Source organism: Oryzias latipes, chromosome 21 (genome assembly GCF_002234675.1).
Source record: "Oryzias latipes chromosome 21, ASM223467v1".
NCBI classification, from domain to species: domain Eukaryota; kingdom Metazoa; phylum Chordata; class Actinopteri; order Beloniformes; family Adrianichthyidae; genus Oryzias; species Oryzias latipes.
Genome location: NC_019879.2, coordinates 17944157 through 17970571, shown reverse-complemented (window position 1 = coordinate 17970571; position 26415 = coordinate 17944157). Strand labels below are relative to the sequence as shown.

Below are 26415 nucleotides of genomic sequence, written 5' to 3'. Positions count from 1 at the left end.
TGCTGTGTTCCAGATTTAAAGTCCTGCTGTTTGGTTGAGATGGAGACTGAGATATGTGGGAGCGGAGGCTGGAATGTCAGTGGGCCAGTACAACTGATCACACCACCTGGTCAGACCACTCATGGCACACACAGACAAAACTGGTTTTTCATCACTTCAGAGGACATCACAATGATTTGCATTCACTTCTGGAAGACAAAATATAACTTGAACAAAATGTTTATTCCTACAATTTACGTAAATAACATAATTTTATTTGAGAGAAAAAATCTGTAGTGTACATACAATTCAAAAAGTCCTTTTTTAGATAAATGTTTCTCAAAACACTGTAATTAGCTATAACATATTTATTTAGAGGTTGTTCTTTTTTAACTTTGTTTTCTTAGATTAATATCAACATCCAAAATCATCTATAGCAAATTCTTTTAGCTAAAAGTGGGTTGGAGAACCCAGCTGAATATATTTCAAAATGCCTCAAATCAAACTCATACTGAAGCATACAACTATAGTACCAATAACTATGTCCCTCTCAGTGTGTGTTTGAGCATGTAAGCAATATGTGACTACCTCAAAAACTTCCTGTCCAGACAGGAAATGCATTCTTCTGTGTGTTTTGCCAGTCTGGGAGTTTGTTTTCGGTGTCTGTGTTTAGGTGGAAGACACATCACAGCATCCCACATTAACTGTCTTTGGAATGCAGCAAGTCTCCCTTTTCCTTGCAAAGGGAGTTTAGTAATGCAGATTATTTGAATATTTGAACTGATTTGTAGGCAGAAAGGCATAATCAAGTTTGACTTTTTTAATGAAAGACTTTGATCAATTTATGAGGAGAAAGGAAAAAAAATTGATTTTCATAAACAGTTTAATAAATGTATTAATTTGTCACATTGAACCAGTATATACACACACAACAACAAATAGTGGCAACCAAGCAGCAAGAATAGCAGAATTTATCTGGCACACAACAGTTTGGCATGAAAGAGTGCATGCACACTGAGCAATTTACAGCAATTAAAAAAACAAAACAAAAAAAAAAAAACACAATGTGGATCAGACATCCAGCTCTTGAAACAGAACTACTCAATCTCACATTTATTCTCACATTGGTGTATCAACAGCACGAAGGCTTTACTGTATTTAAAGCTAGTAGTCTTTTGTAAAATCATTCTTTGCGTCTTTACATGGTACTACACATTTTTGGATGAGACTGGGTTGTTACATGCCCTCAAAAGCATCAATGTCTGAGTCCAAGCCTGAGTTCATCCTGAAAATATTTCTGAGGACATTCTGTGATGCACGGGTAAAGCTACAGTTGGCTAATTTGCATGTAAAGTTGACATTACTGAGCTGGTGTGGCAGCCAAACAGACATTTCAATCATTTTTGGTTCAAGTTGCTTTTCCATCTGAATCACATCAGTTAGAACCAAACTGACGTCTTTACTTTGGTCTGATCAAGAGCTGCAGAACAAAAAACACAAAGCAAAAATATTAACAGCTTTTTACTGATTGAATGCACATTCTAAGATCCTTGACTGATCTTCATCACATGTTCTCTCACATTTACCTGAGTCATACAGAGAACCATGGAGAGAAGAAGGGGTCCAGGTGACAGAGGTTGCAGGAATGGGACTGGGACTGCTGGGATCCATCTCTGTTTTCACCACCTCGCTGTGTGGGGAGCTGCTGGTGCTGGAGGTGGACTGACTTTGGCTCCTTACACCAGGCAGCAACAATGCATTGAATCTGGGATCCAGTGTTGGGCTGTGGGGTGAGTAAGTGTGAAGCATGGAGTGATGGTGTCTGGTGTGGATGTGGGAACGAACGTGAGGATGATAGACGTCGTGGACATTGGAGTAGGCGCTCGTGTTCTGGGGGCTCAGACTGTAGGTCCAGCTCTCGGAGAATGGAGCTGCAGAAGGAAGGCTGGCCTGGGAAAGCACATGGCCAGCCCACAAGGCTCCATCCGGAGGACTGAAAGGCACAGGGCTGGAGGAGACTTCTGGGTGGAGTGAGATAGAGACAGTAGGGAGGCAAGAACTGCTTTGGGATGTAAAAGTGTTGTTCCAAGCCGAGCTGCCTTGACCATCTGATCGGGAATCGCCGTCTGGGAACATTTCATCATTTTAATCAAATGATCACAAACAATACTGTACCACAAAAATAAGCTTTCATTACTCACCTTTCCATAAATTTGCAGCTGCAGAGGGTTGAGTAGTTCTGATAGGTTTAGTCTCACCGCTGAATGTGCTGGATTGACTTAGAGCGCGGGAAAAGTGTTCATCCACCACATCCCCAATGTCGCCTTGAAAGTAGGTAAATAGCACACACCTAGAGCTTAGGTACTCTGCTTCTGCAGGCTGACAACTGTCTTTGAGCTCCAAAGTGGTTGGTGATATGTTTCCTAAATCAGCAACTCCAGAACCTTCCAGGAGGCCCTGATCCCTGGGCAGCATCCCTCTTCCTCCTCCTTGCTGCTGTTGCTCCATGCACTCTTGCATCTTACTGTAAACATTTAGCTTCCTCTGCACAAATACACAAAAAACATTTCGATCGTAAAAAATAATAATAAATAATAGACACAATTTAAAGAAACTCTTTTTCATAGACTGTACAGAATAATTTTTGTGTTGGCACCTGTTCAAAAAATATCATCCCTGCAGGCACACATGCATTTTTATATTCAAGAATGTTCAAAAACCTGCACACATTAAAGATCATTCCATAAAATCACTCAGAAAGTCATGTGAAAATGACCTCTTTTTTCTTATTAATACTTTACAATTATATCAAAAGCTCTGATTCACATTCCTGTGACTGATAGGCTGTCATTACATCACCATTTGACCGCAGGATTAATAGCTCCGTGTCATCACGCGTGACCTGAGTTAAATACTGAACCTCAGACTGGAATTTAATCATTCAAATGTAAGAGTTGCATTTCAGTGGCACAAATAAATAAATAAAAAAGTAAAAAGTAAAACGAGCACAGGATAGTTAGGGACTTTAACAAACTTTTAGTAGTTATTCTTTGTGCCATAAATTTGACAAAAATATTCCGCGAAAAGCGCTCAAATTTGTACTTTTTAAAAATCCTTTTAACGCTTCTTCATTCAGAAAATCTTAGAGGTAATTGAAGAGTTCCCCCACTTTAAGATTGTTTAGGAGCGCTGCTCACCTGTTGTTGCTGCGGATGGTGGTTGTGGTACGTCGTCTTGTACGCCGCCGCAGGGAGATAGTGCGCGCCATAGTTCTGGTGGAACATCACATCCAGGCAACTCATAGCGAGGGAGCAAATTAATCAAAAAAGAGAGGGAGTCAGAGGAGAGGAACAACTGTGGGCAACTCTCATTGAGACTTTAGACGGGCAGTGTCCTCCAAGCCAAGAGCGCCTCCATATATGCCCAAACGTATACAATGACCATGTCGAGCAGTTTGCATGAAAACAATGCGCCTCCCGCTGTGCAGTGCACCAGGACCATCCGGGGCCACAAAATGAATCAAAAAGCTAAAAGATGAACTCTATTGCCAGGAAACAAAAGTCTGGCCTGGCAAGAGTTCAAACCGCTTTTGATTGGGCTAGAATTCCGTACTCCCTTTTCTCTCCCTCTGTTTTGAAAGAGGAGTTATATTTGGAGAGGGCTGTGACCATTACGCACGCCCATCGGGGACGGGTCTGTATGGCGCAGTGGAATTTGGAAGGACTTATATGAATCTCGGGGCCCAAAATGTGAGACTGACTTTAAGCCTGGTCTGGATTCAAGCCACAGATCCCAAGTGTTCCCTCAATAACAGGTTCCACCTTTCAATGCATCTTCGGATAACGGTTTAACCTATTCTCATTATTTTTTTCACTGTTTATTATATTTTATGTGACATAAAAAAAATCAAACAACCTACAGATAATCAGGAAAAAATAGAAAACACTTTCCACTTTTTGTCTTACCTACAAAATAAATGCAGTTAAAATGTTTCTGTGACAATTGTTCTCTTAAGATATGAATGTAGGATTTGCTTACTTTTGTGCAAAAAATGCAAATAAACTATAGGTCTATGAAATTATTTGAACCCCTTCCAGAGTGAAAAATTATTGAAATCATCCCAACAACAACAAAAACATTAATACAAATAATAATTATTATTATTTCTCTTCAACTTTATTTTTGGACTTCAGCTGTTTGCTGCCATCTATTGACAAGTTGCATATGACATTTACAAAGCAAGGTGGAACTGAGATGTGCCAGGACATTGAAATTCTACTGTAAATGTGGCTGATTAATTGCAAAAGTGAAAAGTTGAGTTTTAGTAACTGTATTTTTAAAGAAAGCATGGTACTTGAGGGGATTCACAGTGTTTTTCAAAATCGAACCACTTTCCTCAAAGAATATTGTAAATGGACTGTTTTTTAGTAGATGATTAACCCTTGTGCTATCCTAGGCATTTTAACATTGGGAGCTGGGTCATCTAGACCGACTAAACAGTGCGCTGAACCTTTTTTCTTCAATGATTTGTGATCTTCACTGGTGTCCATGGATTGCATGAAATCTTTCCACCTTTATCCACCTTTGTCATGGTAGGGAGAACACGTCAAAGTAAGGGTGGGGTCATCTAAGATAGCACAAGGGTTAAAAACATGTTTCTGTTTTTTTGTTTGTTTTGTTTTTAGAACTTTCCAGTAAAGCCACAGACATATATAGAGTCTTTCTTAGTCTCAGATTTTACCGTATACTTGCAACACAATGTGCATGTCCCTCATCTCTGAGAAGTAACATTTAATACACAACCATTCAGAACATAATCATGTGCAAATATTTTTCACTAGTTTATATCACTTTTTTCATTCATTTTCTAATCTGTTTTTTCCCTTTTGGGGGTCATGGGGCTGCCAAAGCCTATCCTGGCCACTTGTGGGAGAAGGCAGGGGATACCCTGGGCAGGTCACCAGTCTGTCGCATATCACACACCCATTCACTCTCAAATTCACACATATGGACAATTTACAGTGACCAATTAACCTATTAAGCATGTTTTTGGGGAAAACTCCACAAACTCCACACAGAAAGGTCCCCCATTGGTGTTCTGTTTCAGGTCCCCTAGCTGGGACTTGAACCGGTGACCTTCTTGCTGTGAGGCAAGAGCACTAACCACAAAGCCACCTCTTAAAAAAAAAAAAAAGAAAATAATTTTAATAAATGAAAGTCAACACAACCCAAAGTAAAACTGTGTTAACCCAATATGTCAAATATTCTACAGTGTCTCTTGGACCAACACTTTGAATAAACAGAATAAAGCTGAAGATGCTTTCCCTCACTACTCACGGACATTTGTGAATGATCAAGGATTTATGGACTTCTCGCAAGCTGTCAAGCACAGAAGTAGAGGGGAGATGATTTGGGCTTGTTTTCCAACCACAAAATATGTAAACTTTTACATAAATGTTCCGCTTAAATTCATCACAAACTGTAGCATAAAGAGTCAAACAAAAACCCACGTATGTGACATTTGAAACGTGCGTTTATACAAATGATCTTAAGTGCAACATCTTTAGCTGAGTGCCTGGAAAAGAAAGTGTTTGCAATAGCTCTGTCAAAGTCTGGATTTAAGCTTGTTTGATGTCAAAGTCTCTCAACTTTTGACAAATTGATTAAAATTTAAAAAACTAATCCTAAAGTGATTCATGATTCCTTCACGAGAAGATTACCTTTAAAGATGTAGTGATAAAACTGGAGGTAAATACTTGCTTTAATAACTGGGTATTTTTAAGTATTAATTGGTGTTTGTCAAAATATGCATTTAATGGATATTTAAAACATTGTCCTAACATTTGAAACAAAAATAATAATTATAAAAATGCCTTTTGATGCCACCAACTATTTTTTATTAGAAAGCTACTGAGTTAGAGCATCAGCATGCAAAAAGAAATATTGTGAAGCAGTGCAGAGTTTGTCTGCACCTCCATCTAGTGTTCTCAAAGCAAAGAAGTAAAGCAGTCAGAGACAGAGAAGGAAGCATCTAGCTGTCTTGTAGAAAAGAAAAAAAAAAACTGACAAGAATAGAGATCTCAGGAGTTTCCCCTAAACATATAGAAGCCAGAACGTCACTCCTATGCTCCTCAATGAGCCAAAAAGATGAATATTAAAGAATGTTAAAGAGGGAAAAAAAGAGAAAGAAGAGGGGAAAGAACAAGAAATATAATGAAGAATTACTGCTTTTCTCCCAACTGTTATGGCCCAGATATGCAGTCACTTCAATATAGTTACCAAAGATGGGTCACAACATGTGAAATAAGGTAGAGGACACGAGAGGGGATCCCAGCTTTTTTCTGATGCTGTCAAAATATTCTCTGCCTGAAAAAAGAAAAATGACTTATCACTGCTGGTAAAGGCAACCTAACCCAAACTAGCCTGATAAAAGAACAAGCAAAGCCTATAAATTATTACTACCAAATGCATGGAAAACCTTCCCAGTGTGTCACTCCCCACACTTAAAAACCCTTAGGGCACAGATTCTTGATGACCTACACCTGTGTTACCTGTACCAGGTGAGTAGAGAAAATCACATGGTTTAGGGAAGGAATTTAGTGAAACCTTTAGATCTGTTTTATTGAACCTCCATGATATTAAATGACAAAAGCATCTCAACAAACGCAGAAAAATACACTTTGGCTCCTTCAAGACACAAAAGAAAACAAAAAAAATAAAAAGGTTTGCATTTTTTCCCACAAAGAAGAACTTTGGACAAAATAAAGGCTTCAGGATGATTAAAATTGAAATAATTTGAACCCCTCTTTTAGATATTTTTAAATACAAAATGTGCTCCCTTTTGACCAGACATATAAAGGAGAAAGTTGTGCCAGGAAGGCAAAACGTAGCATCATTAGATTTTCTGTGGTTGTCATCATTCTGTTGGCCTGTAGAGAGTCTTTGAATATGCACACCTGCCTGAGCCAGCTCTCAAGATGACCTGATGAAGAAGATCAATATGCTGATGAGGAGGAAAATATCATACTTTCATTTTTTACAACATAATATCCAGTTGTTATGATGGTGTTAAAAATACATTTCCTATACTTAGTATTTTTATTTTTTTAAATCTTTAGTGACACAGAATAAATGTCCATGCAGCTGCATGTTGATTGAAGATTTTGTCTTTTTTTAATGTAACATAGTTTTTCTTTGTTTATTGATAAACTTTTAGGGTGAAATTTCATATCGTGAAACTGAAACATCATTAGTTTATTTATAAGTCTCAGTCTACAAAACTAAATTCACTTTAAAAAAAAATAAAATTAGATGTTCCAAAATAACTTTCAGGCAACACATACTTCAATGTATCATGTCTTCTTATTTCTTGTCATGTTTTTAAGTCTTTTTTAACTTGTTCTTTTCTGTTTTGTAAAATAGAATCTTAAAGTTAAGATGAATACTTTTTGCAATGATTTTGAATGATGCTGAGTCGTCTAATTAAATGTGTCTTCTTCCATGCCCCTGTGGTGGGGGAGGAGAAGAGCCCAAGTCTAATTAAAGTGTCATTAACACATCTGCATTATACAAACTGATGTAATGTGAGTGTATTTTTAATCATTAACAGTGAAGTTCGAAGGGGGAAAAAAACTGCTAACTGAGTTAATAATCAAATACTCTTCTACTTTACAACCAGAATGTGATCATTTGGTTGGCAGAGTGGTACAAAACAAATTGGTGAACTAATTTGCACTTTGACATCCCATTAATGAACAAAAGACTGTCATTTGGCAGTTAATGGAAGTAAAATTTACATGTTTAACCAAGAGGAAAAACAAAACACTTATATCGACTTCATTATTTTAGAGATCACACACTTTGGGATTTTATTGTTCTCTCCAGTTTTGCACATTTTCATGGCTGAAATTAGACTTTTAATTGCAAAACGTGAACAAAGAAAAGTGTTTCCATTGTGCTTTGTGTGTTTAACCTATACAGTCCGTCTGGACAGTGTGTTCAGAGTCTGCATGCTGACCTTGCTTAAAAAGCACGTAATTACTCAGTCCATCTTCCATTTTTAACTTCTGCTCTGTCTGTATAAAGATAATGGAAGCTGCTCAGGCTGCCCGCCACAAGTTAATGAGATGATGGAGACTCAAAGGCAGGGTCATGGTAACGGAGGAGAATTCCTATGTGAGGGTCACTCTGGAAAAAGAAACTTCCCGCTCAAACAAAATGAACAAGTATGAAAATCTTGGCCAAAGGGGAAAAAAATAGGAGCCAATTGTTTTGACATTTTTCTCCTTGAGATGTGTGAAATTATTCTAATAAGTACAACTTATGGTAGTTTAAAACTTACTTTTCTGATAAAACTTTTCTGATATAATAATAATACTACTACATATAATGTGTCAAAAAAAAACAAAACTCAACAGACTACACAAAGAAATACGGTGTCACACGACAAAAACGGAATCTTTAGAAAGTCAAACTGTCTCAGTTTGGTGTTTTTGTTCTGTTTCTGACTGCTTCTATGTTTTGCAGCTCAGCTGTCACGTCTCCTGGATGGTTCCTCCCTCCTGTACCTGGTACTCTCTGTGGAAGAGTGCACAGCTGCTTGCACATTGTATTTAAGCTTATTAAGTTGAAGTCACTCAGTCCCCATTGTGGGTGCGTCCCTGTTAGCTCTGTGGTTCTCTTGCTCACCTGACACTGAGGTCTGCTTGTCCTTTGGTTTTTTTGTGTCTTTGTTTAGTTCATATTTTTTACCTTTTGCAGTTTTCCCTCCAGTGAGGAGATTGGATTTTTGTTCCCACCTACATTTTTTTGTCATTAATTAAATTGCTTTTTGGCGCATTCTAGAGACTCAGCCTGATTCCTTTCTGCACTTGGGTTTCCATCATTCCAGTTGTAACAAAAACGGCTTAGAGAAGCATTCCTATTTCCTTTCTTGCCAGGAGAATAATTTTATCTAAGTTTTTAAATGGCAGAAAAAAATCTTAATATTTCTTTATGAAACAACATTTCTTACCCCATTGACAGATTTCTTTTTGCTTATTTAAAGACTTTTTTCTTAAAGAATATTTGACTAATTTCAAGGAAGCCTGTTTTTACAGTGGAGTATTTCACTATTCTTGATCAAGCAATAAAAAGTTATTGGATAGTATTGGCAAAAAATGGGAAAAACATCTGACTAAATTCAAGATCAAAATTAGGAACATCTGCAAACATTAGAAGAGCACATTCAGGTTTATGTATTACATTTTTGTGCTGGGGCAGATTGAAGCAATTGAAAATGTTAAATTTGAAACAATAATCACTTCAGTTTGAACATACACAGACCTGGAAGCATTTGCAAGACAGAATCATAAAAAAAAAATGGTGAAATTATTAAAAATATATTTTACCATCTATGTGCAGGTGGTTGCAAAATTACCTTTGCATTTTCATATTTTTTATTTTCTTTTGTGGAGAAGATCTTAGTATATATACAACAGAATAAATCTAGTTTCCTACAACTGAACAAACCTCTTTCTCCCATTTTTGGAGTGAAGGACTTGTCCTCCATTACCCTTCTAGCCATAATGACTCTAATTCCCTCCTGATTATTGCGCGTCTGATGCTGTGCTCCTGCTGGGACAACTGGCTCACTTCCTTTGGTCACATTCGCTGCAGGGGAAAAAAGAACATGAACTGAGAAGACAACAGAGAGTGAAAAGAGAGAGGGATGGGGCAAAAGAGGGCTCTGGTTTGACGCATGTACCCTTAGACAGATTGATATCTCCAGGCAAAAAGGACCTGTGGAAGAAAGAGTGGGGGTCACCGAATCGTGCAAATGTGTGAAATTCCAAAACAAGCGCCAGCAGCTGGTTTAAATAATAATACATTGAAGATGACCTTACTCAGAAAGACAGCATGCCCGTAGGTTGCGGGGGAGTGTATGTTCACATCTAGTTTATCTCTCTTAATATTCATGTCATTTTACACCTGCATATGAGTACTACTTCTTCCTAAGTGTGTGTGGTGCTGAGACTGTGTGCCTCCTCGGAGGCAGGGGAGATTGGGGGTGGCAGGGATGATGAGCAAACACTACAGGGGGAAATAATCTCTCATTACCCACAATTCCCAAATGCTGCACTGCGCCGGTGAACGCGGTTAGATTTGTCCCACAGGCAAAAGAGTGTGGAGTCACTCACTCGATTTATTAGACCATCCCAAACTCCCCTGCCCTCTCCTTCTCCTGCTGCTTTCACCCCATTTCCTTGCTTCTTACACTCCCTCTGTCTCTCGCGTCTCCCTGTCAGACACCTGCTGTCTTCCATATGTCCTCTGTTCCCTCCACTACTTTGTTTGAGTCCTGCTGAAATCTGAATGTCAAAACATTATTTAAAAGCTATAAACTGAATTAAAAAAAGCATAATAGTAGATCAACATAATCAGTGGGAACCTTAAATTCTATTAATATTGACCTGTCCTTATAAAACCAAAATGTTTCATTTCAGCTTGGTTTTTATGGAACACTTCTCATTTGCAAAATTGTCTCATTAACTAAAACAATTGCCTTGCCTCGCCAGAAACTAATTCAGTCACCCCATTCCAACAAGCTAACATACCACCAGACTTATTTCCCCTGCTACCTCAAATAGTCTATAAAATTCCTGTGAAGTTGATGACTATGGTCATCAACATCACAGGAATGTCTGGCTATGTGGTGGTGGCCAAAATGTACCCCAAAATTTGATCTATGACAGCTGGGATGAAGGGAATACATGTAATATCAAAGATTCCCTCTCACATGGGTTTACAGCATGCTGTAAGGCTATCTGGCCCTGCGACTGTAGAGTGTTTAACAAAAGAAAATTATTTTGAATTAAATGATGTGGATTAGTTGTGGCCGTGCCATGGACTGGTGAACTATCCAGGTTTCATCTGCCTATCTATTCGCCTTCGCCCTTCGTTAGCTGGGTTTGCTACAGCATCCCTGTGACCCCAAGCAGGAATAAAGCAAATTAAAAATAGATAAATGGATGGATGGATGGATGGATGGATGGATGGATGGATGGATGGATGGATGGATGGATGGATGGATGGATGGATGGATGGATGGATGGATGGATGGATGGATTTATGATCCTTATGATTTTATGTTTTACTTCACAATTACCGGTATGGATCCCACTGAGACAACTGTTGTTGTGATTTTGGGCTAAACAAATTAAATTGAATTGAATTAAAATCAATTGAATTAAAATGGATAAATGGATGGATAGATGGATGGATGGATGGATGGATGGATGGATGGATGGATGGATGGATGGATGGATGGATGGATGGATGGATGGATGGATGGATGGATGGATGGATGGATGGATGGATGGATGGATGGATGGACATAAAACCAATAAAAGTCCTTTTTTATTTTATTTTAAAGAGAATTTGAAACAATAAAGAAAAAATAAAAGACTTTGCCGGAAATCATAGCTAGAATCGAGACGACTGTTGTTGTGAATTTGGGCTATATAAATAAAATTGAATTAAATTGAATTGAATTGAATTAACATTATTAAATTATATTATGTTGTTTATTTCTTTGTTTATGTATCATTAATGGAATTTATATTTTTACAAACTGATCAATATTTATAATCCTCCACTAACACTTTCTGCATTTTAGTGCGGTGAAATGTGTCCACGTCTCTCAAAGCCGATTGTTCCTGAACAAAGGGAGAGACAAAAGTTTCATTTTATGGTATTTACATAATCCAGTTTGAGACAACTTTCGATGTGAAATCAAGATTTCAGAATTAGCCACTCAGTTGCAACACCCTGTAGTTTCCAGCTTTGCCACTTTCCAAATGAAAAGTAGAGGAAATAGTTTCTTGACTTATTCATTTTGATAATTGTCTTTTCCATGTTTAATTTCTCTGCATTTCTTCTTCCTCTGTTCTTTTACTCCTTTTTTCATGTTTTATGTGACATCAGTAACATATATTTATAACAGAAAAGCTGCTGAAATCCCACTTCTACCATCACAGTCCATGTTGTCTCTGCGCTTACAAACAGACATAAGTCACACTGCAGTTGTTTGTCAGGAGTGAAGTGAGGATTACATCTTCTATTCATATCTTGTATTCCATTGTGATTCAGAATTTATGGTATACTTGCTGTGGGGCTGAGACACGCAGACTGAGGAGGCCCTTGGGAGGTTAGTCAAAATTCTATTGGGAGGGCCAAATCATAGAAAAATAATGAAATTCATTGTCTGGTAGATATTGCAGCCCTCTGCTGTAAAAGTCGGAAAGCAATGATTCAGGTTTGTTTTCTCATTGTGGTAAACGTAAAGTTGCTGATTGGGATTCTTTACAGTTGTTCTGGATGGTTTATCTTTAGAATGGTTTCCAGAAGGAAAAGTTCAAAAACACGGTGGAAAACGCTTGTGATTTATGTTGTAGTTAGGGTACGAGTATAGCTTCATATCCTGAGGTCCATGATTAGCTTCATCTGTGGAAGAAACAAATACACAGTGGTTAGTGAACTGCAACAGCTTCACCATCATCAAGAGTAAAGATCTGTGCAATTTGTAACGTGATACCTTAAAGCTGAAAAGCTTGATGTGCTTTATGGCTCCAACTCCCTCTGATTGTGCTGAGATCTCATTTCACACATGATTGTCTCTCTCTCTCTGCTTCACTCTGCTAGGTATGTGTCGACACACTCTATAGTTAGTCCCTTAACATCATAGGGCTGCTTGCTCCGGGCTAAGTTACAGGATGGAGCGAGATTGGGATAAAGAGATAATTGAAGAAAGTGGAGACTTTGGTGGAAAGTAGTGCTAAAATTAAAATTGGCTGTTGTTTCTTTTAAAAATCTTTTTCTTAGTTGATCTGAGGAATAGTGACAGTATCATCATCTACAAGGTGACAACCTTTAAAAAAGCACACAAACATTAAGGGAGGTGTAATAGTGTGCATAAATTGACAAAAAAGTATGTAAATCCACATTTCTGTGTTATTAGATATATTCCTTTCAGTCTATTTAAATCAACGATTAAAGATTACTGTTCATTTTTTAGAAAAAAAAAGAGGGGACAAAAAGTGGAATAATAAAACTACTCCTGCGTGAACTCAAGCACTGATACAGTTGCTGCTGTTTTGCAGCAACAAAGTCACAAAGGCTTAGCACTAGTTGGTCCTTTGTGTGCTTGGGGCAAGATGTATCACTACTTGAGCGATCTGATGGTGAGGCTGTTTAGCAGGAGTCCCTATAGTCCTCCACTGATTAGTGCAAACCATCTCCCCTAATAACCTTAACAAGAGTAACGCCTTAGGACAACATGCCGACACAGACGTAAAGAGCCCTCATGCATCCACCTCCTTGAAGATAAAATAAAAAATAAATAAAAATAACAAAGAGCTCCCCATCCTCCATGCACGTGTTCAAAGTCACCTTTCTCTCTTGTGGTTCAATTGTAACTTGGTATCTCCCACCATCCCCGGGATGAGTTCTCCTCCTACACTCCTTTTTCTCCTTTGCTTCTGACCTACAAGGCAGTTCAGAAAAACATGTCAAAATGAGTTGTTTAATGGATCAGAGTCCTACTCCTTTGTGTGTTTCACATTTTCAGGATGAGATCAGTGAGATATATCCTTACAAACTAGTGTATGGAGTTTGGGAGTATCTATAATTCTATTCAAAGCTGTGGGAATATTTTTTTTTCACTACTACAACGTTCTTACATGAAAATGTTTGTGGCTATGAACAATAAATTAAAAGAGGAAAATGACAAATGTATCTTTCTCATTTAGCCTTGTTTCTTAATTTCCTAAAATATTTCTGAACAGCTTTTCAAACACAGCTACGTTTAAATGCTACACGATAAATTGGGCAAAAAGGTGTTTAAATATTAATTTCGCTTAATCTAATGAAATAATATGTGTTTTTTCTATGTAAGATTATATATATATTTTGTAGCACTATTGTGTTTTATTTTATTAAAATTACAGCATTTATATCCCCTTTAAGCACGATTTCCCACTATATCCAAAATAATCGTGTTACATCAAAAGCATTTGGAACTAAGATATTGATTGGTATTCCGCTACTTCTTGTTTACACGTATATATTGGCTGACTAACCTATGATAGGTTGCAGTTCATATTTTTGACTTTGTTTTAATTTTTAATTAGGAGATTTCATTTTTACGAAGAACACAAAGGCAGCATGCGAGTCCCGCCGTGACGTCACAGAGAGCTTCTGAGTGAGTCAGCTGAGACAGGAACTCTCCGGCAACAGAAAAGTCAGCCAGGAAGGAGAGGCAGCTGAAACTGATCCAGTGTCCGGGTCTGGCGCCTAAACGAAGCCTTTCTCGACATAATTCACTTAGCATAGGATTTATACTCGGCAGTAAAGTAAACATAGAGCGGCGAAATGGCTTCCCTTTTCAAGAAGAAGACTGTCGATGGTAAGTTTGGTCCCAGTAAAGACCTAGCTAAGTTGTTTTTAGCCTTTGCGTTTCGCCTTCCTTGTTCAGTTGTTACCATCGAAAATTAGCTTCACTCACTTAACTAGAATAACCCGTTCACAGGTTGTTGAGTCACCTGTCACGCTACTCGACGCTTATAGCTTTTGCTCATTCAGTCCTAGGCTAACAATGCTAAACTACTGCATAGCTTGTTTAAGAGCTAACCACCGAAATGGTGATTAATTAATGGTATTTGCTTGTTCCTATAGAATAATTCATATTTCTCCCTTCGTCAAAAATGGTTATTTCAAAAAAAAAAAAAAAAAAACACTACGCGAAACAATTTTATTCTCTTAAAAAAAACTGTCGAGTCTAGTGCATATTGTATGTTAGTCACTCAGTCAAAAATTAAATTTCTTGTTCCTGTATCTGTTGTCTTATTTTACTGCTGTGTTAGTTAATCTAAAAGCCATACACTATTTTAGTACCCATTTCATATAAATATTATAATTTTTTGTTATATTGTAGCTGATATATTGTTCTTCGCACAAACCCTGTAGTAAAGCAGATTAATTTCAGTCAGGTGCTATATTAAAATTGTGCAATAAATTTAGGAGAGGTTGTTGCCGTGACATCATTGTCATGCTGCTTGTATGACGAGATCATTTTACTATTGTCCATATGATATCATTTTTACATTCATTCAGTTTTTTTTAGTAAAAATGTTTTAACATTTTTCTTTTAGGTTTGGAAATCAGTCTGAATTAGTTAAGATGAATAATCTGCTACATTTTTTGGTCACCGTAAATTAATCAGTCCCAATTGCTGGAATTAGAAATGTATATAACTATTTCAAATAGATTGGTACCAGATATGTATCTGTGTGCAGAAACACATTAAAATGAATTGAATCAGGTTTAGATTTATGCTGGGTTGGTCAGGGAAACTTTTTTTTTTTTTTTACAGCTTTTTTTTTTTTTTTACCGCTCCCAGTACCTCTCATTTGAGCCTCACCCACACCGATCATCCGCATATTATACTCACTGTGCTGCCTTACCTCTGATCCACTCAGATGTAGTTAGGTTTCCTAAGTTTGAATTTCTGTCTCCTTCTCATGAGTTTTCTTTGGTGTCTATTCCTCATTTTAGAAAAAAAAAATATGGATCTCACATTTTCAAGTGGTTTCTAGATATTTGGCAAATTTGGATGGCGGGTGGCTTAGGTCGCACGTATTTGTAGGATGATATCCCTCCCACTTTAAGACGTTGGTGGCACGTCACCTTATACGTATGTAAGCATCATTATCAGTAGTGGTCAGTTGCAGAGATGATTTTCTACCAATTTTATAATTATTTACCTTTTTTCAAAATTGAAAAAGAAGCATTAAAGCTGGACTTTATAGTGTTTTTCCTCTATTTCATTTCTCAACTTTCTTCAACCTGTTAGCTGGGATCTCTAAGTTTTTTTTAGTTTTTTTTTAAGTTAGTTTTTTTATTGACAGATTTTTAAAAACTTTGTTAAAACTGACAGTATAAAAGCAAATCCTAAGAAGTCTTAACTGAAGTATAAAAATCACTGCGCTGTATGTCTTTTAAACTGAATGGCAGGTTAAAAAAAAGTTTAAACTGTTTTGCACTTTTCTATTTTGTGTTATCTTTACTTTTAACTAATTTAATGTTTATTCTGATTTATTATAATCATTTTTTTAATTAAATTAACCTATTCTGATTTATAATACTATATTTTTAGAGCATAACCTCAGAATGCATTTTAAAATAAAATCCTGTATTTGCAGATTAAAAAAAAAATAATAATTTTAAACTTGTGTTTAGGTAGATGCAGTCCTTGATTACTTTGGTTTAATTCTGCCAAAATGAATGAAGTGTAATATGCAATCATACTTGATGTCTTTTTGCTGTTTCTAAAACACTGTTGTGCAGCTGTTGGGACCAGTATGCATCCAATGTGCAGCTGTTTCCAAAGATGCATCTCACATGCCTCTGGGCGCACATATTCAGATCTGTTGTCTAGTAGGGTGAAGGCTACAGATGTCTGTGTGGAGTCTGTACCTTCTGTTTTTTTATGCACATTCATTGACATCCGTTGGAAAAAAACATCAGCTTTGAACTATTTCATTCAAAATATATTAATTTTAGAGAACAGCTATATGATCTTTGTACTATTTTAAGTTGATGGCTGTTCAATCTTTTTTTTTTAATTTAGTTGTATCTACTTTATGGTAATTTTCCACTTCTTTCCACATTTTTACCCCTTTTTTACACACTTTCTGCAGACATCATTAAGGAACAGTCGAAGGAGCTGCGCGGTACTCAGAGGCAGATCACCAGAGACAGAGCTGCGCTGGAAAAGCAAGAAAAACAACTGGTATGAAAGCATTTCACAATTGTACACACATATTGAAATTAAGAGGAAAGATGTAGCTTTCCTTTAACAGCCCCAGATGCACATTACACCCTCTTTCTATAATTTGTGGCTGATTTTGATTGGCTGATGGGTCTGAAACAATAGTCAAGAATGAGTCGGTGTGGTGGCTTTGCTTGAGGCAAGCATGGCTACACACATACACTCACACACATACACTCGCACACATGCGCACGCCCTTACTCAGAGTGGCACTCTAATTTCGGTGTTCACAGTTGTGCGCAACATTTCCCCTCTTTGAAAGATGAAAGAAGCTGACTGCAGCCTCCGCGCCCTGTCGTATTGAGCAAATATCGTCCCAGACATAATTACGTCCCAGGGGATCCACACTTTTCCTCTTCATTAATGGTTTTTTGCTAATTAGTCTGTTTTTTCTGAAATCTTTGTTATTCGTTTTCTTGAAAATCTAGCTCGTCTAAGACATGAAACTGACCCACATTTATGAATCGCCAACATAATAATTTTAGCCAAAGATTAAATGGAAAATGTAATTTCTCAATTAGTTGATTAACTCATTTTTTTAAAATGATCATTTTTTGTATGGAATCATATTTATTTCCCTGAAACTCTTCCACATATCTGCAGAGAAGCTTGTAAAAAACAAAAAACAAAAATCTGTGTTGAGGCTGCTTTAGCGTTACACTGTCCTGCTCTGAAAACCTCCTCAGTGTTTAGACTCAAGCAGCAACTTCTCTGTTTGAAGGCTGCAAAAGCCTGACAGCCCCTTATTTGTTTGCTGCTGTGAATCATATTCTGGACAGCTCTATCTATCTTGCACACTCCTATCTTCGTACAAAGACAAATAAGACACAATAAGACATTAAAAGCTGCTCCCCAATCCTGCTTTTAGTATATAGACGTGTTCTGAATTTCAAAACAGCATTATTGTTGTTACTTTTAACTCTTTTTCTTAAAAAAAACAAATCCTCCTTAGCTATGCACTTGTTTACAGCACAGCAAACACATTGAAACTACAAAATATATGTGCATTTGTGAGGAAAACCTATTTCTCCTGCAGCATCAAACATTAAAAATGTATGAACTTTGATTCTTGAACGGGATGCTTTCAGCACACACAGTAAACATACAAGATATGCTGCAGCTGGGAGGGCTGGTTGGCTGGTTTACAGGAGCTTTACGCTCATCGCTTTGCGCCTCTCACACTGACGGCACATGGACTCCCTGCAGACAGCAGCACTCTTCCCCAAAAGCTAAACGCATTAGCTGGTCATCTTGATGTTTGTTTACGGTGCGTGTAGTCATGAATGCTGCAGTCTATAGAGGTTTGTAGTGATTTGTTTTACAAATATTTGTGTGTATTTCTAATGCAATGTGGTTTAAAAATGGTTTTAATTTAAATTTCCTGTCAGTCTACCGCATCAGGAGGGCTGTGAAAATGTCAAACTCTCATCACATCATTGACGGAGATTTTCTTCTTTATATATTTACAAAGTTACAACTTTGTCGAACATTTTAGAAAACAGGTTCTATCAAAATGTGAGAAGACAGCTTGAATTGTTTCATCACAATTTCTCACATGATGGCAGAAAAACCTAAAAAGTATGAGATCATGGGCATGTAATCTGAAGCATTTTGTCTAACTTTGATTTTTCATACATTAAGAAAAGGCTGTTAAACATTTCATTAACTGCTGTTTACTTGAATGAGCCAATTTTAAAGGGAAACATGGAATGGGAAAGTGGGACTGCAGCCGGAAGCTTCCTCCAATAAAACTGTAAAGCTACAGACACACCTGACACGTTGTAACGCGCTAAATGAGGGTTCTCGGATACACATTTAATCTATGGTGTTGACACTGGACGAGCAGGGAGGGGCTTCTTCTTCTTTGTCTACTGTTGTACATCACCTACAGTTGGAGTAGGCTTGGTGCAAAATGTCGAAGTGGTGCAAATCTCATGAATCTTGCTCCAAGCTTTTTCTTTCAGAGCTCTGCTCCGATATATGACAGACTTGGTGTCGTATAAATCTGATTTGGCAATAACGGGAATTATTAATTTCTCTTCCATGATCACTTTTCAAACCGTTGGCACTTCCGTGAATTAAAAGTATCGCCATTCATACGTCTCTTTCAAATCCAAGTCTGTGATTAGTCAAAGTTTGACCTGGTTTAACTTCTAACGCGCATTTAATGGATGCATGTTTTGTACATAGATCCTGAAAATGGTCAGAGAAACTTGGGTAGCCATACAGGAACATGAGCTTTAAACACAGAAGCCCGAAATCGAGAGTGATGTGCTTCTCCTGTAGGGTTAAAGTCTGGACTCTCTTAAGTGATGTCTCATGCTGCCTAAGCTGCTCATTTTACTATTTAAACCTAATGAATCTGGCCATTGTCATCCTAGAGGACGGCTGTTTAGGCTGAGATCTAATTTATTTGCTTTTTCCGTAAATGCGGGCAGTCCTCTGATTTGACCAGGTGACTACTAAATCATTCAAATCCCCTGCAAGATTTTTCCACCATTGCTATCTCACCTTTTTGCTTACCGTAGTTAAATCTAGGTGTTACCTCTTTCTGACAGACCAAATCCAGACTTTACTGAGGTGTTCTTGATGTAAATGTCATCTATAGCAGGCAGCTTACTCTGTAATGAACCAAGCCATTCGTTGTTACAGCACAACCTTACTCACAAACTTAATGAAATGTGCAGCAGTGGTCCATTTCTCCTCCTGCTGATGCTTAACTCTTCAGTAGATACAGGAAGTTGCACTGAGCGTTAGATTTGTTTGTTTGTGTGGGATTCAGTGAGTTTCAGCAGACTGATGGGGCGTGTAGAGCCCTGCATTTGATCTGTATTGCCACCACTTCTGTTCTGGAAATTTATCGAGGACAATTTCATCATGAAAACCCTCACATTTATACACATTATGGCTTTTTACGACACACGCACAAAAACGAAAGCTATGGTTAAATAAAATCTGTTGATCTTCACAACGGTATCAATTTATAAAATTAAGGATTTCATTTAAGCAACTTATTGTATCTTGTAGTCATAAAATAGCTTCTCTATTAGTTTCTGATGGAATAATAGATGTTCTTTCTCAGATTTTCAGTTTAGTTTAGGTAAATATGATAAAAACTTTTTATATCCAAGGAAACTGTGAGTGTATATATTATATAAAGAGATAAATCTATGCATTTCATCATTTCTGTAATGAGTTTGATAAATATGTGTAAATTCTTTATTGCTTTGACTACAATACTTGAAATAAATCAATAAAAAAAGATAAAAATATAAAATAAAATCTTATTAAAAGTCCACTAATTGTGAAAAAGTGAAATAAACTCAAATGGGTTCAGTGTTTTGCAGGCTGGGATACCCAGCCTTACTGGTGCTCATGGTTTACTTCTTTTCCCTTCCAGGAGCTGGAGATCAAAAAGATGGCAAAAAGCGGTAACCGGGAAGCTTGCAAAATCCTCGCCAAGCAGTTAGTTCAGCTGAGGAAACAGAAGAACCGGACGTACGCCGTCAGCTCCAAGGTGACCTCCATGTCCACCCAGACAAAGGTTATGAACTCTCAAATGAAGATGGCTGGTGCCATGTCCACCACCGCCAAGGTAAGCTCAACATATCAACGGATTTGAGGTCAGAACTTTGAAATGTTTACATTCTATAGATGCAGAGATGGATAAAGGTTTTAGGGAGCCACATTTTGATAACAAATCGTGATGATTTTGTTTTGAAGGGGACGAAAACCTCCCCTTCCAGAGTGTGTTTAGGAAATTAAGTCGTAGGAAACGTTTTGTCTGCCACTGGTAGGGCTGCAAGATATGAGGAAAACTCGTAATTTGCTATATTGGTGATCAATATTGCGATGACGATATAACTTGCGATACATGAACAAATAGCAAAACAATCAAAAACATAATTTCCATTTCACTGTAACAGTTTAATTTAAATAAGAGTCAATGCAACTTAAATGACATTCCAAATGACCCTCGTCTACACAGGAGATGAGCATCTAACATAAAAGACCTTCATCTGATTGGTCAAATGCATAAATGGATTCATTTGATTTGTTGAATACTTCAAGCTGCTGTAAGATTGTTTTAGCACATTTGAGGTTACCATAAATTTGCGACTTATTGTGCTGGCCTAGCCTCTCAGATTCTTTTAAACGAGTCACGATTCCATTTCTAGACAGATAAGTTACAGTTGTAGACATTTTCAGGTTAACTCTTTTATCTAATAACTTGTGATTTAAAATGAATGTATGTTCTGATGCTTAAAAGCACGTCGCAGCCTGGTAATGAAGTGTGACACTGTAGTAAATGGTAGTAAATGGCTTGGAGTGATGTCCTGTACGGCATACACGCCTGGGTCAACTATAATTATTCTTGAAATTAATGGAGGGCAGTGAGGTGTATGAAAAAATGCCAGGAGGGGAAAAAAAAACTTTGTTGAATGCCAAACATATGTCTTTATTTTTATTTTTTTGAAAAGCCTCAGCGTCTGATGGTGTACTTGGCCATCACTGCAGCTTCAGGACTAAGATGTGTGTCAGCTGAGGCGAGACGGGCCTTGCTGTGTGTTCAGGCCAGCGGGTTCTGGCAGGCCAAACCTGTTTAGCTCTGCTGGCACTGGGATCTCATGATCAAAATAGAGCAAACCTACCATACAGTCAATTCTAAAAAAGGACAATTGCATAGAATTTACCCAATTAAAAACCCATGTTTTTAATGTTTGAATCTTTTGAAAAGAAGTATTTGCATTTAAACTGTAAATATTTTCAGGCATGCATATCATTCATAACTTGGCATATACCAGCACCTTTGGATTTCTTGTGTTTTTAGATGAATCTGCACAATCAGAAATTGTCTTTTTCATCCATCCTATCTTACAATTTCTTCCTCCATGTTTACCTTCTTATAAAAATGTCTACAGACGATGCAAGCTGTGAATAAAAAGATGGATCCACAGAAGACCCTGAAGACCATGCAGGACTTCCAGAAGGAGAATATGAAGATGGGCATGACTGAGGACATGAGTAAGAACACACAGCTCTGGGATTCATATACTTACTAGATTAGGTTGCTAATAGCTTTTTAGTTTGAGGAGAAAAAGAAATAGTTTAATAAATGCAAGAAAACAGCTTTACCCCCCCCAAAAAATGGGATTGTAATTAAACACATTTTTTTTTATTCTTTCTCCTTTCTGTCTGTCCAGTCAACGACACCCTAGATGAGATTTTTGATGAATCTGGTGATGAAGAAGAATCTGAGGACATTGTCAGTCAAGTTTTGGATGAGATTGGAATTGAGATCTCAGGAAAGGTAAGAAGCAAATGTCTTCTTTACTCAGAACATTGAACTTGAGTACCTGAAGTGCCAGAACAATATTTAGAGTAAAACACGTCATTTTACGGTACATGTTCCAGATTTAAATAGTCTTTAGTGCGTACATAACCCCCGGCAAGAAGAACAAGAAGTACTCGCCTGTTAAAATGCATCCCAGCTGCCACATGGTGGGGCTCGCCTTCAGCTCTTTGCAATGTGGTAACTGCAAGGCTGTCCATCTGCTGTGTGTCTGGCGCCCCCTGCGGGGCTGCATGAGTAATTACTTCTTATTAGGGAAACCCCACGAATTTACCAACGGGCCTGAATTCCCACAGAGACGTAAAAAACAATGTTATAACAATTTCAGACAGCAGATTCAAGTTACTTTTTATATGAATATTTGATCATCAACCAACAAACAAGAAAACAAAAAATAGAATTATATGGCTTTGTAATGCTTTGCCATTCTTATTTAGATTTGAAGTTCACTATGTTACTTCAGTGATGGAGCCAAGTTGGGTTGTACTTTGACAACAATTCGATTGATATTTTAATTTGTTGTTGACTATTCAATTCATAATTAATATTGGTTCATTTTTAACAATCCAATTCACTGACCTAAAATCAATCCAGGACATCTTTAGCCAAAAATTACACCAGTGTGATAAATAGATAAATACCTGGATACTGAGCAGTGCAGGTAAAGTTATTCACATTCCTTGTATTTCTTGATAGATAATAAAGTGTAAATTAAATATGTGTAGAAATAAACAAGAATTAATGTCAAATCTATTCACATTTTAGTTTAATAACGTTCAGCCCTGTCTTACTGTATGATCACGTGTCTTTGGAAATTGTTTCCACACATTGGACTGTAATGATGGCTTGATCATTTATTACTCCCATTACATGTGTGTTGTCTGCTGTGAGGCACTTGGTTGTTTTTACATTCTAGTAAAATAATCAATCAATAATCATATACAGATTTGACCAAACGTTTGGACACACCTTCCCATTCATTTGAATAAGAAGGTGTGTCCATACTTTCGGTCTGTACTGTAGATCAGAGCTGCACGATAAAACAAAACAACCAAAACATCATTTCAATTTCACCCCAACAAGTTTAATACAAATAAAAGTCAACATAACTTAAATTGTACTCCAAATGACCCTGGTCTACACAGGAGGTGAACATCTATCATAAGACGAGTCCATCTGATTGGTCAAATGCACAAATGGTTTTATATGATTCGTTAAATATTTCAAGCTTCATAAGGTTGTTTTAGAACATTTATGTTTACCATTTAATGCAATTTTCGCTGTCTTTTGGGATATGCATACTTTAATGCTTCATATTGTGATATTAATAAATTTGCAATTTAGTGTGCAGGCCTAATATAGATTATAATCCATTTATTTATTTTTTAAGTGATTTTGTACTAGTAAAAAGTAAAAGGGTGCTTCTATTACTTGCATTGTAGGAACATATATTGATTCATTGATTAAGTCAATTGTTACACCCTTGGATTCAAAGTGACCTTCCGCTAACTTCTAAATTGGTCTAAACAGATTTTCTTTCACATGGAATAGGAATGCATGTCCATATTTGATCAAAACTTCAGCAGGTGGTTTTATGTAAAGCCGGATATGCTGGCTTACGGCAGTTTTTATGTCGGTTTTTTTTTCCAGATGATCAAGGCTCCAGCTGCAGGGAAGTCCGTCCCAGGCGCGGCGTCCTCCTCCAAACAAGCTACTATCTCTGACGATGAGATCGAGAGACAGCTGCGAGCTCTGGGAGTGGACTAATATTCTGCTTCGCGTTAGTGTGGACCCTACGAACCAGTGCAACAATAATACTCATTGACATAGACTGTCAGACACACTGGTTTTCCCATGGTTGGGGGGTGAGGCTGTGGGTGTAAATGCACGCAGAAAAAGCCGATTGCTGTGGAAAGCCCACAGTCATACATCCACACTCCTGTTCTCACATTCAAATGCAGGTTGCCTTAAAGATCTACAGGATGACCCCTTAGTGTCAAAATGATATTTATTCAAACAATAGAGGGACTCTAACTTGATGATGTTGAAACATTACCTACTTGACTCGGAGAACCTCCTTCACCATGAAATTTTCTTTAATCTGTCTTTCTAAGGGCTACTGGAACATGGGTGAGCTTGGAATTGTCTTTTCTTTTTTGTTGGTAATTGTGTTTTGCTTGTAGGATTTATCAATGAGCAAAAGGAATTTAAGGTGTTCCCTATCTTTCCATCTGTTTTCTTTTTGTAGTTTTTCTAATTTTCACTTTTCACCTGCTATATTTATTGATATTAGTTATGTCTAACCTTCCTGATTAATTCAAATATCATCCATATGTTTTTTTTTTAGTTTTTTTTTAGGACAAATAAAAGCATGTTTTTAGAAGGAAAAACCTGTTTCACCTGTTAGGCTATAGTCTCCATCATGCAATTTTTTTGTCCATTAATACGTTAATTACTATAATTCTAAGCTTTTAATGTAGGCAACTGCATCTGTTGGGAATAGAAATATGCATAAACATGTGTAACCTCACCAAAAAATTCATCCATCATCCCAAAGCGTTTTAATGTACAGACTGGACAACAAGACCTAAATGCAGATCAGGACTAATGAAGGGCTGGCAGAGTTTAGAATCCATTTCTGATGCTGTTTAATGAAATAGGGTTTGTTTTCTTCCAACTTGTAGGTTAATGTTTGATTTAAACACTGATTGCAGGTTGACACTGGTCCTGCAATTCCTTTTTTTTTTGTTTTCAGCTGCTGTGCAGTTACTATCATAGGTTTTTTCAAGTTGCTTCACTCAGAAAACACACACATACATACACACTACAGCAACAAATTGTATGCAAAGTGTATGCTGAAAGCACACTGTGATTGAAACCTAACTTCTCCAAAGTTGAAGCTGACTTTTCTTTAGCTTTTGATAATACCAGAAACTTCAGGTTTTGTGAAAACAATATCGGCATCCCCTCAATTTGATGTTGTAGTGTGTCTCGCTGACCTTTTCTTCTCATTTTTCAATGAAAACACAAAATGTCTCATTCTTGCATGTGTTTTATCCCACAATTACTCCAAAGTCACCAACTTTTCTTTTAAGATATCCCTTTATTGTGTACAAATCAGTTGTAATTGTGATCAGAATGTAGGTCAGAACAGATTTTTGACATTTTCACTGATGGGACATTTTATGTTTGAGTGTTTGCAAACTCTTCTACTTCCCAGTTGTTGTAAATGGACTCTGTTAAACATTTGAGACTTTTATAAAATGAATAAAATTTCTTCATCTACATTTCTAAAGCATTTCTTTCTTTTGTTTCCACCATTTCTTAGCTTAAGTTTACAAATGTTAAAATGTGTGCATTTTTGAAAATGTTTACAGTATTTCAGGGCAGCACCTTTTGTGTATTTTTAAAATTTTATTTTCATATGAAAAATAATGAGGCTATAGTTAAGGCATATGCACTAATGCAATTAGGATTTTATAGGTCAACCCCTAACAAAGCTTTTGTAGGGTTAACCCTTGTGCTATCTTAGATGACCCCACCCTTGCAGTGACGTGTTCTCCCTACCATGACAAAGGTGGAATGATTTCATGTAATCCATGGACACCAGTGAAGATTACAAATCATTAAAGAAAAAAGGTTCAGCGCACTGTCTAGTGGGTCTAGATGACCCAACTCCCAATGGTAAAGTGCCTAGGATAGCACAAGGGTTACAGAAAATTAATGGGAAGTTTTGAATTCTTTGTAACTAAGCCTACATTGCACTTACCAGGACATAATTAAAATCTTTTCCAAGGTTCTGAGATTTAGGATGCAGGTATCAACAATTTTTGGAAATTTTAGATGGATTATGGTAGAAGTATTTAAAGTAGAAACATCATGTGTTAGGGGGGGGGGGGGGGGTGTTCATTTGGGTCATGGGTAAAAACCAATGTTTGTTTTATACCTATCTCTTTATCTACTTTAAATCAGAATTCTGAGATTAAAGTCAGAATTTCCCATTGTCCTTTTTTTTTCTTTCCCGGTGGCCCTAATCCTCCTTCCGTACATGTCACTCCCAAAAAAAAGTACCAACATTTAATTTCTGTTGTGCAAACTCATTGTTAATGCTTCAGCCTTCATTAAATACGTCTTAGAAAGTGGATTTTCCAGAGACTATATCAGCAGAGAGGGAAAAATCACCTGCCAGCAGGTCTGACCTGAACTCTATTAAACC

The 26415-nt window shown here is 37.2% G+C and overlaps 2 protein-coding genes and 1 long non-coding RNA gene across 4 annotated transcripts; 1 reads left to right on the top strand and 2 right to left on the bottom strand.

The window, feature by feature from the left end:
• Nucleotides 1–844: 844 nt before the first annotated feature.
• vgll3 (vestigial like family member 3) lies at nt 845–5075 on the bottom strand. The gene is made up of 4 exons (XM_011489649.3): nt 3177–5075; nt 2181–2523; nt 1566–2105; nt 845–1459 (listed from the first exon to the last, which is right to left on the bottom strand). The coding sequence occupies exons 1-4, from the start codon at nt 3279–3281 to the stop codon at nt 1419–1421; spliced, it is 1029 nt and encodes a 342-aa protein (XP_011487951.1). The 5' UTR covers nt 3282–5075; the 3' UTR covers nt 845–1418.
• Nucleotides 5076–6574: 1499 nt separating this feature from the next.
• Nucleotides 6575–16709, bottom strand: LOC110017353. 2 transcript variants are annotated; one of them, XR_002292715.1, is made up of 3 exons: nt 15480–16709; nt 13408–13501; nt 6575–9630 (listed from the first exon to the last, which is right to left on the bottom strand). It is a non-coding gene; the product is annotated as an uncharacterized LOC110017353 (long non-coding RNA). The 2 variants fall into 2 exon arrangements; XR_002292716.1 differs by lacking the exon at nt 6575–9630 and adding an exon at nt 11372–12462 and having other exon boundaries at nt 12554–13501.
• chmp2b (charged multivesicular body protein 2B) lies at nt 14214–25489 on the top strand. Its single transcript, XM_004081694.4, has 6 exons — nt 14214–14422; nt 16716–16807; nt 20247–20441; nt 21769–21871; nt 22051–22157; nt 23850–25489. The coding sequence occupies exons 1-6, from the start codon at nt 14389–14391 to the stop codon at nt 23964–23966; spliced, it is 648 nt and encodes a 215-aa protein (XP_004081742.1). The 5' UTR covers nt 14214–14388; the 3' UTR covers nt 23967–25489.
• The last annotated feature ends 926 nt before the right edge of the window (nt 25490–26415 follow it).